Here is a 13084-nt window from a genome sequence, read left to right as displayed (position 1 = left end):
TGCGTCATCAGGTGATGTCGAAGCTTTCCTGAAAAATATAGTAATTTTTAGCATACTTATAATACTTTTTTTAACACCACTTTTCTCAGTGTATTCATGTACTTTCTGCTATAGAAGTATAACTTTGTACTTGGGTACCCAAGCACCCACTGATTTGTTGAGAATAACCACTCAATAAATTTCAATTTAATGAACTTAAAGGGAGCTCGATAGGGCCCTTGTAATATACAGTCAGGACATTATTAGAGAATAAAAAGTAATATCGCGTTCACCAATTTTCGCTTGTTTTTTACAATAGAATACAAAGTGAATGTAATACACACAGTAAAAATTGCAATTATCAAACTGTAAGGTGAGAGTCAATGCCTGCGCACACATATGAGTAAATGCGGAAGAGTATGTGCATGCAGGTCTGTGTATTATCTATTGTTAAAGTGTTAAGAGTACAGGTAGCAACGTGGTTAGTTGAAAGTATGTGTGTATGATTTTTTGTGCCTTGGATCCAATTCTTATGACAACGGATTGTAATCATATCGTGTTCTTTAACACTTTCACGAAAACTTGAATTTTTTGTTGAATGAAATATTATACAGAATGGATAAAATATTGTATGGAAAAATATTAAATTTGAATAAAAACAAAATACATATTTCGAACATTTATGAATAGGACGCAGGTCAAGCAACGGAAGATATTTTGTTGTACATTTTGGAATTATTTTAATTCTGTTGAAGTGTTGCAAAAAGATATCATATTTGAATACAAACGAGAGAAAATATTATGAACAATATTTTATAGAGACCGGGCAGAGCTTCGGGGCTTTTTAGTATTTAATTTAGCACTCAGAATTCCTTTTAAGTCATATACGAAATATTATTTTCAACAAATCAAATGAGAAAGCATAATTGTTTGTGTATTGTATTAGCTTGGGAATAAAATAAGGGAGAAAACCCTGTATTTATGTATGTAATCTCGATTTTTATTTATTCAATACTTCCCAATACGTATGTGTGCTAGTTGGCAGTTACATACGGACTGATTGTTGTTTACTCAATCCACATACTCTCAACTTGCAACGTTGCGACCTGTACTCTTTACAATTTTACAATAGATAATACACAGACCTGTACGCACCTATCCTCTTCCGCGTTTACTCATATGTGTGCGCAGGCATCGACTCTCACCTTACAGTTTGATACTTGAAATTTTTACTGTGTGTATTACATTTGCGTTATATTCTATTGTAAAAAACAAGCGAACATCAGTGAACGAGCCATTACTTTTTATTCTCTAATAATATCCTGACTGGATATCACAAGAGCCCTACCAAGCTCTCTTCAAGTTTGAAATTTATTGAGTGGTTATTCTCGACAAATCTTATTAGTACTAAAAAAACCATAGGTCAGTTATTATACAAGAAAATATTAAGTTCTTAAATCATTAAAAAAATTATAAAACGATATCAGGATTGACTAATAATTTAAGTTGTATACTAAAATTTTTTTCATTAGTGTAACTGAAACTGTGAAAATAAAATACAGAAATTTCAAATGCCCACCATTTAGATAACTGATGATGTTTGTTCTAAAATTTATGGTATTAAAAGTAATTCTATTAATAACATAATTTTAATTACATATGATAAATACACTATGAATGTTATGAAAATCATTTAAATACCTTATTAAAGCCGAAATAATTACTAGTAAACACATGGGGGATAAAGTATTTATTTCAAGAATTACTGTGAATACCAGAATTTCTGCTTGATTATCGTATATTATTTATTATAAAATATTTTTTTGTTCTTCTGCAACAACTATTAATATCTCTAAACAAATTTTAAAGACAAAGTTTTGAGAAAGTAAAGATCCATTAAAAAAAAAAAAAATTTTCCCACTAAAAATTGTATATAATTTTGATAATTTCTAAAAATTGAAAAGGATTCCGTTTTTAAAATAAGACATGAATAATTTTAATTAAAAAAAATTTTGTTTGAAAAGAAATTTTTGATGTATAAAGACTATCTGTATCAATTACGAATGACAATAGCCAGTTAAAAATTCAAAGTTTAACTTATAACTAAAAAACTTAGCGTAAGGAGAATTTTTCAAAATAACTAATGCCGCGAAAATACGCAAACGATACAAAGGTACACAGAAAAGTTTGTTGCTCGACGACCGAAGGCAGACTACTCTATAAGTCGGGATCTTATGACGAGCAGGCGGCTGATTACTACATAAAGTATTTGATTGGACAAAAAACTATACATGTTACTTTTCTACAGGCACGAACCAAGTAGAACTCATCCAATCTTAATCTTCAATCACAAATGTAAAATAAAGACTCAATTGTGCGCAAATTTTAACCACTTTAAACTACATTTAAATTTGATGAATTCAACAGTATTTATCATAATGAGAAATAGTTCTTAAAATTTGTTCTAATTTGATATATTAATAATGTTAGGGTGGTTTCCACAATTAAAATCACAAAAAACTCAATGGTAATACCTCAACATTAAAGAGGATTTTAGAAAGAACCATAGCACAGTTTTTGACTGTACAAATACTATGTAATATGGTACTTATGTGGTACACACCGATTTTTGTATATCACTATCAGTTAGTGAGGAAATCTACTATATGACAAACAAGTAGATCAATTTAATGAAATACAATTTCGTTTTACGGTCCTTTAGAATCGGAAGAAGGGCGAGGACAAGAGGACGAAAGGAAAAATATGACGGTGACTAACGGAGAAAGAAGCTGACTCTGCGAGGGGCCTAGTGTGGGGGGTCAGGGGTGTCAAAAAGAAAAACAGAAAAAAAAAGTTTAACCCAGTACAGGTAATAAATAAGAAATTTTGTGAGGAGAGCACAAGGTTCTAGATGATAGTAAAATTCTGATAAGTGTGTTATATAGGAGAACAAACACACGCACACATATACGGGGCGATAGGTAACGGTGGTATTTCTAGAAAATATTGTGTAAGGTTCAATTTTTGAAGTGAAACTTCTATAGCCGCGTAGTGGAAATCTAGTGGTGAGTAAAACCGGCTGATGCAGCACAAAAGTGTTCATCCAATTCTTGTCGGCGAGGGGAGAGAGGGAACGGGGCACAGGAGTAGCACACATGCGCATCAGAGTAACTGTGTGGCAGCGAAAGAGAGAGAGCAAGCACACGCGTCTACAGAAATAAGTATATACTTATTAAGAAACCAATGTATTATATAGCAGAAAGTCGGAGCGTGTGTATGTATGCGTGCATATATGTAGAAACTCTCTCTGTATAGGAGACTTGTGAAGCTGGCACCTGTACATATTAAATATTATTATTTTGCAACCATTTGGGGCTTCAACGATTCCTCCTGACTTGTGGATTTATTCTTCTCTTGAATTTTCATTTGTAGATAAATAGTTTGCGAGATATTTGTCAAATAAAAAGTCAAAAAAGAAAGTAGCAGCGCAGAAATATGAGAACTTTAGTTTTAAGTACTAATTTAGATTAAAATCTAATTCTATCTGAACAATTCGATTCTTCGTAATTTGCAGATTACGGAGGTGCATGAATTGATGTAATTAAATGTAACAAAGTTTGTAAATGATGAATTTAATTATTAAGTTAGAAAATCTAGTAAAGAAGAAAGTAATTTGTTTACGTTTTTTTCCTTTATTCTTTTTTAATTCGTTAACAAAACAGTGGGTTCAGAATTAAGAAATTTACAGAGTATTTTTTAATTTAAGGACGTTCGGTAGAGATAGAACCCTGTGATGAATCTTTTTGAAATTTAAACCAGACGTTTTTATTGTTGTTACAATTAAGCTGTTAAAATTTTAAAAGGTTCGTCTGTTTCGTTTCCAAGATACTGAATTTCAAAGTTCAGTCATTTTAACACGGTCACTTACGGGAAAACTTATAAGAACTCAGTTTAAAAAAAATTAGCATGATAAATGTCTCCAATTTTTTTATATGTCACAGATAATGTTATTAACTATATGTACACCAAGTTTCGTGACAATCGTCTGATTAGTTTATGAATAAAAAAATTAAATAATAGTTCGACAAAAATGCAACGGCAACATCACAAGAAGCGGGAAATTCAATATGTTCCAGGACGTAAATCAGTAAATATTTGAATATTATGGTAGATATTTATGTATTTCTGTATAAAACATAAGCTTATATGTGTGTGTGAGTGTATGTACATAGGTTCCACCCTTATCTATAACAAAACAATGTATTAGAATAAAACATATTTATTTTTCTTAATAAAATTTTTAATTTGTGATTTTTATAAAATACAATTTTTTTTACATAAGATAACAAAATCACATGCTTGTAGTAATCGCAGAGACTAGAGTCTGTCCTAATTATTTAACATATTACTTTCAATGTGACTTTTCAAGTCACATAAATATTTAAGCATTTTATTTACATTAGCTTCTCTTTTGATAAAAGGATTTTGTTCATTTAATAAAAACGATTTTAAACTAGCGTCACCTTCCATAAATTTATCAACAGCTACGTTAAAATCTACTTTATTTTGACTAAGATTTTTTATAACTGATTTCGGAATGATAGACGACATGGGGAAAAAGGTAGGTAAATATATTTTTTCATCAGCGATTTTTTGAATCTTCGTAAGTACATCATTGTTAATCATTTACTTATTTTTATTACATTGTTATAACGAATAAAAATCAAATACTCACATCTTTAGCACAAATACATTATAAATATACACATACGCTGCCGTAACCGACGCAGCAGACAGTGCAGAGTACACACCACCTGAACCTGATGTGTGTATATATGTGTGTACGTGAACACTCACACATTGGAGACCCCTGCGGCGATGCCAAGTCTTCACTCATCGCTACTTCCCCCTTGCCCCGCAAGTGGTTTCCCACCGCTATCTCTACCGAACGTCCTTAATTTTTGGGAATAAAAATACGAACGTAAGAACACGTGGGTTTCAAAATACCTGGTAAAAGCATAGCTCTTGTCACCGTAAATAAAACTACATGTAATGAATGGGAATAAAATCAACAGAAACAATGATAAATAACTATCAAAATATGTATACAAAGGTAAGAATATGTGAGTTCAGAAATACATAAAAAGAGCATATCTTTTGTCATTAAAAATTCAATTGTATGTAATAAGTATAAATAAAATAGGACTCTACGATAAAAAATTTATATTTAAAGTACTTTAATTTAAGAAATACGTTAAGTGTATTTCTCATTGGTAGGGACTCAGAGTGTGGCTCAATGACTCATTCAAAATGTTTTTTTTTTCATACGATTTCTAAAATACCGAGTTGAATAACTCACTAGTTGAAAGTTTCACCTCTGCCCGGGGTCCCGAGATCCACACCTGGTTTTTGTATCACTAGTGTTATTTTATACAAATTCAAATTTATTTGAACGTTTAACAGTTCTAAATTAATTAATTTTTTTTAGTTAATATACTGTTGCTAGAATTATGGTTAAAAAGTTTTAAAAAATTTCCATCACTATAACTTTTTAATAAAAGAGGATTTTATTGCCACTGTACCATTATTCATGAGTTTATGGAAAGCAAGAAAAAATGTATTTGACATTAGTAAATGCTATTTTTTGCAAACTAAAATAACCTACAGTTTTACACACTATTAGTGAAAGTCACAATTTGAGAAATGATAAATAAATATGATGAGCAAATTTTGCAAGTATATTAGAAGATAAACACAAAATTAGTAAAAGCACTTTTATGTTAATGATAAGTCACATAGGATTTTTTTTTAATGTTTAAAATTCAACGATTGCTTACAGAAGAATATGAAGGATATGGTCCACTGTAGCCAGGCATTGGATAGTTGGAAATGGAATTTGAATACGAATAATTTGGATATTGAACATCAGCTGAAACAAACACGTTCGACACAATAGGCTGAGGCGGTTGTGGATATCCTGATTGTGCCAATACATGTGGCATTGGCATGACAGCTGAAACATATTATTTCACATATAAATGATGCATGTATTTGAAAAAAAATCAAGTCTGAATTAGTTTACAATATCTTACATTGTTTTGGATAAGGAATAGAATTTACAAGCTGATGCGGCATCACTGGATCTGCTTTAGGTTTTGCAAATACAGGTGGATGGTCTCCAAAAATAATTATCATAACTTGAATTAAACTCTCCAAATCTGATTTATGCTTTAACAGACATAAGAATACAAATTTTATCTAATGTTATGGAATAAAATTTTAGATGGCAACACTTAACATAATCAAATGATACGAATTCATTCATACGTATTAAAAAAATTATTTTTTATCTTAATTTAAAAAAATATGTAACATAATAAGGTATTATATCTCACAATCATAAATTTACAGCTAAAACAACTTATAATTATATGCACGAAGCGTAAACAACTAATTACCAGAATCAATTTAGAATGATCCCAGCACAGCCTGATAAAATATCTTATCTTCGTGCCTAATTGGCCTACAGTAAAACTTGTTAAAAGTATTTGAAAATCTGTTATCCGACCAGCCAGTCACATTTTTTATAATATTAGCCTTGATTCCCTGTGCAAAAGCCTTAAAAGAAGAAGCATGCATCATCAAGTGGGTTGAGTTGACTTCATTAACACTAGTTTCTTTCAGCACAGCCTTGATCAACCGACTAATATTATTGGAGCTGACTGCCACGTATAGCGGCTTGAACGAGATTAACAATTGTCTTGTTACTTTGAAACTTATTTGATGCTTCAGTAGAACCTCTCAACGTATTAGCCACAAAGAAAGCCTTGTTAGAAAAGGGTATAAAACAAGCACATGGCTAGTTAGCTGATGGGATCCTGATTTCGACTTTCTTATCTACAACTTATACGTTGTTTAAAGTAATCAGGTCAAGAGAATGTACTGTAAATGCGGAGCCCAAAAATCGTGAAAGCTAATCAACGATATTGCTGCTCTGATAGCCAGCAATGACCTAAATACTTCTCCTTCCTCAAATTTTTTCGTGAGAAAACTGAGCAACATTTTTAAGTCCACTGTAAATGGATCCTTAGCTTACTTTTGACAAAGACTCCACGAATACTTTAACGTGGTTTTATACTGTTTTAAGGTGCTCCAGGCAACCGAAGCTAACATAGCGGCAACCGTGTCAAGTAGTAAGCCTTGTCGTTCATAGGCCTGTCTGACATAATCTCTGCAATTTGGAAAAAGGGATGCTGACAAAGAATGTTTGATTTTCCTGCAAGGAGATACAAGAAAATTCTTATGAAGCTTCTACACAATAGGCTTGTTCACGAGGAGATGCTTAAATTCTGGATACTACAGTTGGGAAGGCCAATAGGGCCTAATCAGAAAACCCCAAGAAATCTCATGCGTTACCTTCATAAAAATATTAGCTGCGCATGCAAATGATGGAAAAGCATACCAGAAAAAATTGGACTAGGAAATTGCGAAGGCTTTGATCATCCAGTCCACCAGATCTCAATACCAACAGCAGTACCTCCTGCACTTACTATTGACTCTTGAAGAGAATAAATCCACTGCTGCATTGTACATTTTTTGACTAACCTTTTAAAATGCACTATCAACCAATTCCTTGTATACATCCAAACTAGAGATTCTGGATCCCTTGTCCACAGAATTATTTTCTGACGTCACATATTCTGCAAATAGCCATTTTCTCCATTAAATGTACCAAAGCCAAAGATTTTTGGTTAGATCATCGAGCGTTTGGTCTTTAGCGGATATAACCTATTTTGCTAATGTATACTAGAGTGGTTAGATTATTTATCAATTCTTAGAAAAATTTGAATATCACAGAATGATTCATTGAAATATTTGAGATCCAGTAAAGCTAATTTAATATAAGATAATTAAAATGCATTGCACGCTTTCTGCTTCCAACGAAAATCAAGGGCTCCTGATTACTACACAAAATCAAATGATCTAATGCAGTTGAATAGAGAACCTACATGGGCTCGCCACCATGAAAAATCTTCCACTACCTTAGATGACAAATTTACTAGCAATCTCTTCTTATGACGATAAATAAGCCTTTTGTTTCAAACACTTTCAGTGCTTATTAGATAATCAGCCATAAGCTACGGCCGGACACCCCACCACTAAAATTTTGATGAAACTAGATAAATCTTCTAAACTGAGGGCTTTAATTGACATAATACTATCAAAAAAACTAGCAATACCTTGCTTCTTTTATGGTAAAACACAAAGTATGTTGTGGGAGTTAATGACTATGCCCAAAAAGACTATTTATTACCTAAGGGTTGACTCACTTTTGATTCGATTAATGATGCAGCCGAACAATTCCAAAAGGAAGGCAAGCCGTTTATAATTGCTCATACATTCTCTTAAAGAACTCCCAAAAACTGAAAAATCGTCCAGATAAGCTAAAACTTAAATATTCTCTCCTTTTAACCTTTTCAATATTGGTTTGCCAATTTTTGTAAACAGGCAGGAAGCAGAAGTTAAACCGAAAAGTAAGTATCTGAACTTAGAAATTTCTTTATAAAAAACAAATTTAAAACATATTCTGCGATTCTATTGAACAGCCTTTTCCATTTCATATATATTGAGATTATTTTTTGTCAACAGCACGTCCACTAAGGTAAGAAATCATTTGTGAGTGAAAAAGTACATTAAACATACAGCGTATGTGAGCTTGTCCACTGAGAGTGGGACACCTTGTAAGCGCGAGATTTTTTTCGCCCGAACACGCTTGGTTCAACTCGCTCATAATAGCTGAGAGATAGATAAAAAAAATTATTAAAAAATACTAATCGACATATTTTAATCTGCTCTTACCGATAGTGCTATTTTTCTTCTCAAAACCATTTTTCCACGGAGTAAAATGAGTCAAAAGTTTAGGACGTTTCTCTGGAATTCGTCATAGTTTAAAAAAATAAAATTTGCAGAAATCGAAAGAGCGATGCTAAAACATTAACTCCACAAATTTTTTAAGTAGGAAAGTAAAAAATGCATGAATTACAAGCAAATGAAGACGTTGACATGAGCAAGGCAGCGAGGCATGCAGTTGTCGCCTGCACCACGCCGCAATACGTTCCAAAACGCTGATATCGGAGGTCTTTTTGTCATAAATCAAATATCTTAATAACGAAAAAAGGTAGAGGTCTAATTTTTTTTTTTTTTTTTTTTTAATTTATAGGTGGTCAAATTGTGAATTAGGGAAAATTATTGCAGATTCCGTAAAATCATAACCTAACCTCAAAATTTCATGATTTCTGAGAATTTTTTAAGGAATGAGCAAGAATAGTGAGGCGACCAGGTAGGTATCTGTAAGACCACCAAAGCTTATTCTACGTTTTTTTTTACCTCCTAAACAAGATTCTGTAGGGTGCGAGCCCGAAAAAGTCCGGAGTGATTGTTATTAACAATTTACATAAATAAATAAAAAAAATTTCACGTTTTTGACCGTAAAAAAATTTAATAGATCATCTGGGTCATTTCGAACAAAAAATCTTGGATGTTTTACAAAAAATGCTTTGATTTTGCACAAAAAAAAATTATAAATGTTGCAAAATCACTGAATTCGATGAATTCTCGGTACGCACTCGTCATTTTGCCCAGATCTCTGAAGATATGTTATTTTTCATTATCTTGTTTACATTGAACTTGTTAAATTATTTAAAATTAAATACTGAATTATTTTCTTTGAAACTGAAACACTTTAAATAATTTAAAAATGAAGAAAAGATTGAACGCTGAATTATTTTCTTTGAAACTGAGACACTTTGCAACAAAATTCTAAGAAACCTTACTTACTCAAAATGAGGTCATGAGCATGAAGAAATTTTTTTTCCTCAAAAATACAAAAAATTGTTTTCTTTGTTTATAAAAATTTCAATAATAATTTTCCCGGCACTACTAGAGATTCTTACCTGAAAGAATTGTATTCAGGAGCTCAAGATGCATAATCCAATGTAAACAAGATAATGAAAAATAACATATCTTCAGAGATCTGGGCAAAATGACGAGTGCGTACCGAGAATTCATCGAATTCAGTGATTTTGCAACATTTATAATTTTTTTTTTGTGCAAAATCAAAGCATTTTTTGTAAAACATCCAAGATTTTTTGTTCGAAATGACCCAGATGATCTATTAAATTTTTTTACGGTCAAAAATGTGAAATTTTTTTATTTATTTATGTAAATTGTTAATAACAATCACTCCGGACTTTTTCGGGCTCGCACCCTACAGAATCTTGTTTAGGAGGTAAAAAAAACGTAGAATAAGCTTTGGTGGTCTTACGGATACCTACCTGGTCGCCTCACTATTCTTGCTCATTCCTTAAAAAATTCTCAGAAATCATGAAATTTTGAGGTTAGGTTATGATTTTACGGAATCTGCAATAATTTTCCCTAATTCACAATTTGACCACCTATAAATTAAAAAAAAAAAAAAAAAAAAAAAAAAAAAAAATTAGACCTCTACCTTTTTTCGTTATTAAGATATTTGATTTATGACAAAAAGACCTCCGATATCAGCGTTTTGGAACGTAGTGCGGCGTGGTGCAGGCGACAACTGCATGCCTCGCTGCCTTGCTCATGTCAACGTCTTCATTTGCTTGTAATTCATGCATTTTTTACTTTCCTACTTAAAAAATTTGTGGAGTTAATGTTTTAGCATTGCTCTTTCGATTTCTGCAAATTTTATTTTTTTAAACTATGACGAATTCCAGAGAAACGTCCTAAACTTTTGACTCATTTTACTCCGTGGAAAAATGGTTTTGAGAAAAAAAATAGCACTATTGGTAAGAGCAGATTAAAATATGTCGATTAGTATTTTTTAATAATTTTTTTATCTATCTCTCAGCTATTATGAGCGAGTTGAACCAAGCGTGTTCGGGCGAAAAAAATCCCGCGCTTACAAGGTGTCCCACTCTCAGTGGACAATCACATATACAAGTCCTTTTACATCCAAACGCAAGAAGAGCAATGAATAAAAAAAATGACAGAAATATAAGGAATACCAGCAGGAATGAGCAGAATAATAGTGTAAAATGTATTTATGTACTATACTTTTTTGAAAATATCAGCCACGATGTCGGGCACACCCAACTGATGTTTAATAAAAAAGTACATTTTAAGCTACTTTGATTACTTCTACTGATATTTATCCCATTCCCCTAGTTTCATTATGTTTTGTCTTATTGAATTTGTGCGTGATGGGCCTAATGTTGTACTAGTTGAGGCTTATGTAAATTTTGAAAGTGTTAGTCAAGTGTCCAACTTGAATTCAGTTAATATTGATTGTTTTAAGCTGTTGAATACTACACACTTTTGAATGATGAATAAAGATTCACAAATTTTCATATTGTTAAGGAATTTTAACATACTCCAGTTATAATAGAAAACACTGCTGGTTGCAGTCAACGTGACCGTGCTCTAAAGTTTACTCTATTTACATCAGGAAACGGAAGGATGTAGTTCTTACAGCGTAATATTCAGTAATATAAAACGTGCAAACAAAGTTTCATTATTACTAGAAGGTAAAATTTTCCAATATTTAACATTATTTACATCATTTAAACGATCCCTTTTCTGCCATGGTATAGTCCTTTGCCTAAATGTTTAAAATATTCTGAATACGAATAAAAACTGTTTATATCATGCCTCTGCACTGTAGTGTTCCTTTTTTATTAACATTTAGATGTTTTGCGCTTCTCAGTAACAAAATAGCACCTGATTTGCATTCTAAATGTAACAAATACAGATGTTAAATCGATTTCCGCAGTGTCAAAATATTTTCTTAATAGTTTCCGCAAAAAAGAATGGACAGTTCTTCGATACTCATGAGTGTATAAAAAAAACGGGTTGCGTCACATGTGACGCACGGTAGAAGTGAGAACTTCAAAAACATGTAAGTAGTTATGTTTGCTCCATTTATCTGTCCGCCCGAGATTTTGCGTTTTTTAAATAATTTTTAAGGTTATCATAGTTGCAAAAAAAAAAAAAAAAAATATTTATCCTACGTATTTGTAATAATTTGGTAAATATGTTGTTATTTTTCCAAAAATTTTCTACCTTGGTTTTACAGAGAAATGTTAAGAACACTGAAATTTGAGGTTATGTCTTCACACAACTTAACACTTCTCTTTTTGTGTGCACCAATGTTTTTTTTCCCATTAAAAAATCTGTAAAATTTTTTATTTTTACTCTATCTTGCTTCCTTTAAAAGATATGGCGTATTTTGTAATATTTGGAGGTTATGCCATAATAAAAAAACCCGTTTAGTCAATACTGGGTATCTGCATCGATCTGCCATACAGCAAAAATTATTTGGTAATGTACTTTATAAAAATAATAATTTTAACTAGTGTATATAGTATTAGTTTAACTACTATATTTCATACACATGCACGCAAGCAAACATGTACACAGTTACAGACTTGCATAGCAAAAGTAAAAAGTACACATACACGCACTCATCATATATGCACAGTTTTATGGTTGCATAGTTGCATCCATAATTCTGTTTTTGTAAACTAGTTACACACACATACATATTTATGTGCGTGTATACACTATGCCTATACATTGTATACTGGACACTGCACACAGTAATACACTACACGGCATTATGGCAATAGGAATGTGCATAACACTAAATACTGACTGTACACACACGCATACACACACACACACACATATCTTCCTATGTTAAATAGCTGTATGGTTGTGAGCGAGTACTAGCTCCACCTCGCTTCACCCCGCTTCTCTCCAGCTCCCCCCAAATAACGTAGTTTTTCTTTCAATTTTATCGTGAAATTCGACTCTATTAAAATTCGTGTAACTCCCCCCCCGCTCCACCCCGCTCCTCGCCGCTCCTCCCCGCTCCTTACCAGCTGCCTCAACTCCTTATCAGACTCCCCCCTATCTCCCTACCAACTCTTTTACAGACTCCGATCAACTCTCTAAATCTTCGTATACCATAAGTTTCGCTCCCCCCGCTTCACCCCGCTTAGGATAAAAGGGGACTAGTAAGGTAATTATTGAGAGTATTTTAATTGATAGCCACGTTTATCCCTGT

The 13084-nt window shown here is 32.3% G+C and overlaps 1 protein-coding gene across 6 annotated transcripts in view; it reads right to left on the bottom strand.

Moving 5' to 3' along the window:
- Positions 1-13084, bottom strand: part of TSG101 (tumor susceptibility gene 101) — a 155678-nt gene that overhangs the window by 50916 nt on the left and 91678 nt on the right. For all 6 annotated transcript variants that reach the window (XM_089598384.1, XM_089598385.1, XM_089598383.1 and 3 more), the window contains exons 6-7: positions 6072-6207; positions 5817-5992 (exon numbers count right to left, since the gene is read on the bottom strand). In XM_089598384.1, coding sequence (XP_089454510.1) covers positions 5817-5992; positions 6072-6207 — 312 coding nt within the window. The remainder of the gene's footprint in view (positions 1-5816; positions 5993-6071; positions 6208-13084) is intronic.

The sequence above is a fragment of the Copidosoma floridanum genome, unplaced genomic scaffold (genome assembly GCF_036245765.1).
Source record: "Copidosoma floridanum isolate Cflo_tuat_1 unplaced genomic scaffold, Cflo_Japanese_pri ptg000006l, whole genome shotgun sequence".
NCBI classification, from domain to species: Eukaryota; Metazoa; Arthropoda; class Insecta; order Hymenoptera; family Encyrtidae; genus Copidosoma; species Copidosoma floridanum.
The sequence above is the reverse complement of the archived record's forward strand: the minus strand, read 5'-3'. Positions and strand labels throughout refer to the sequence as shown.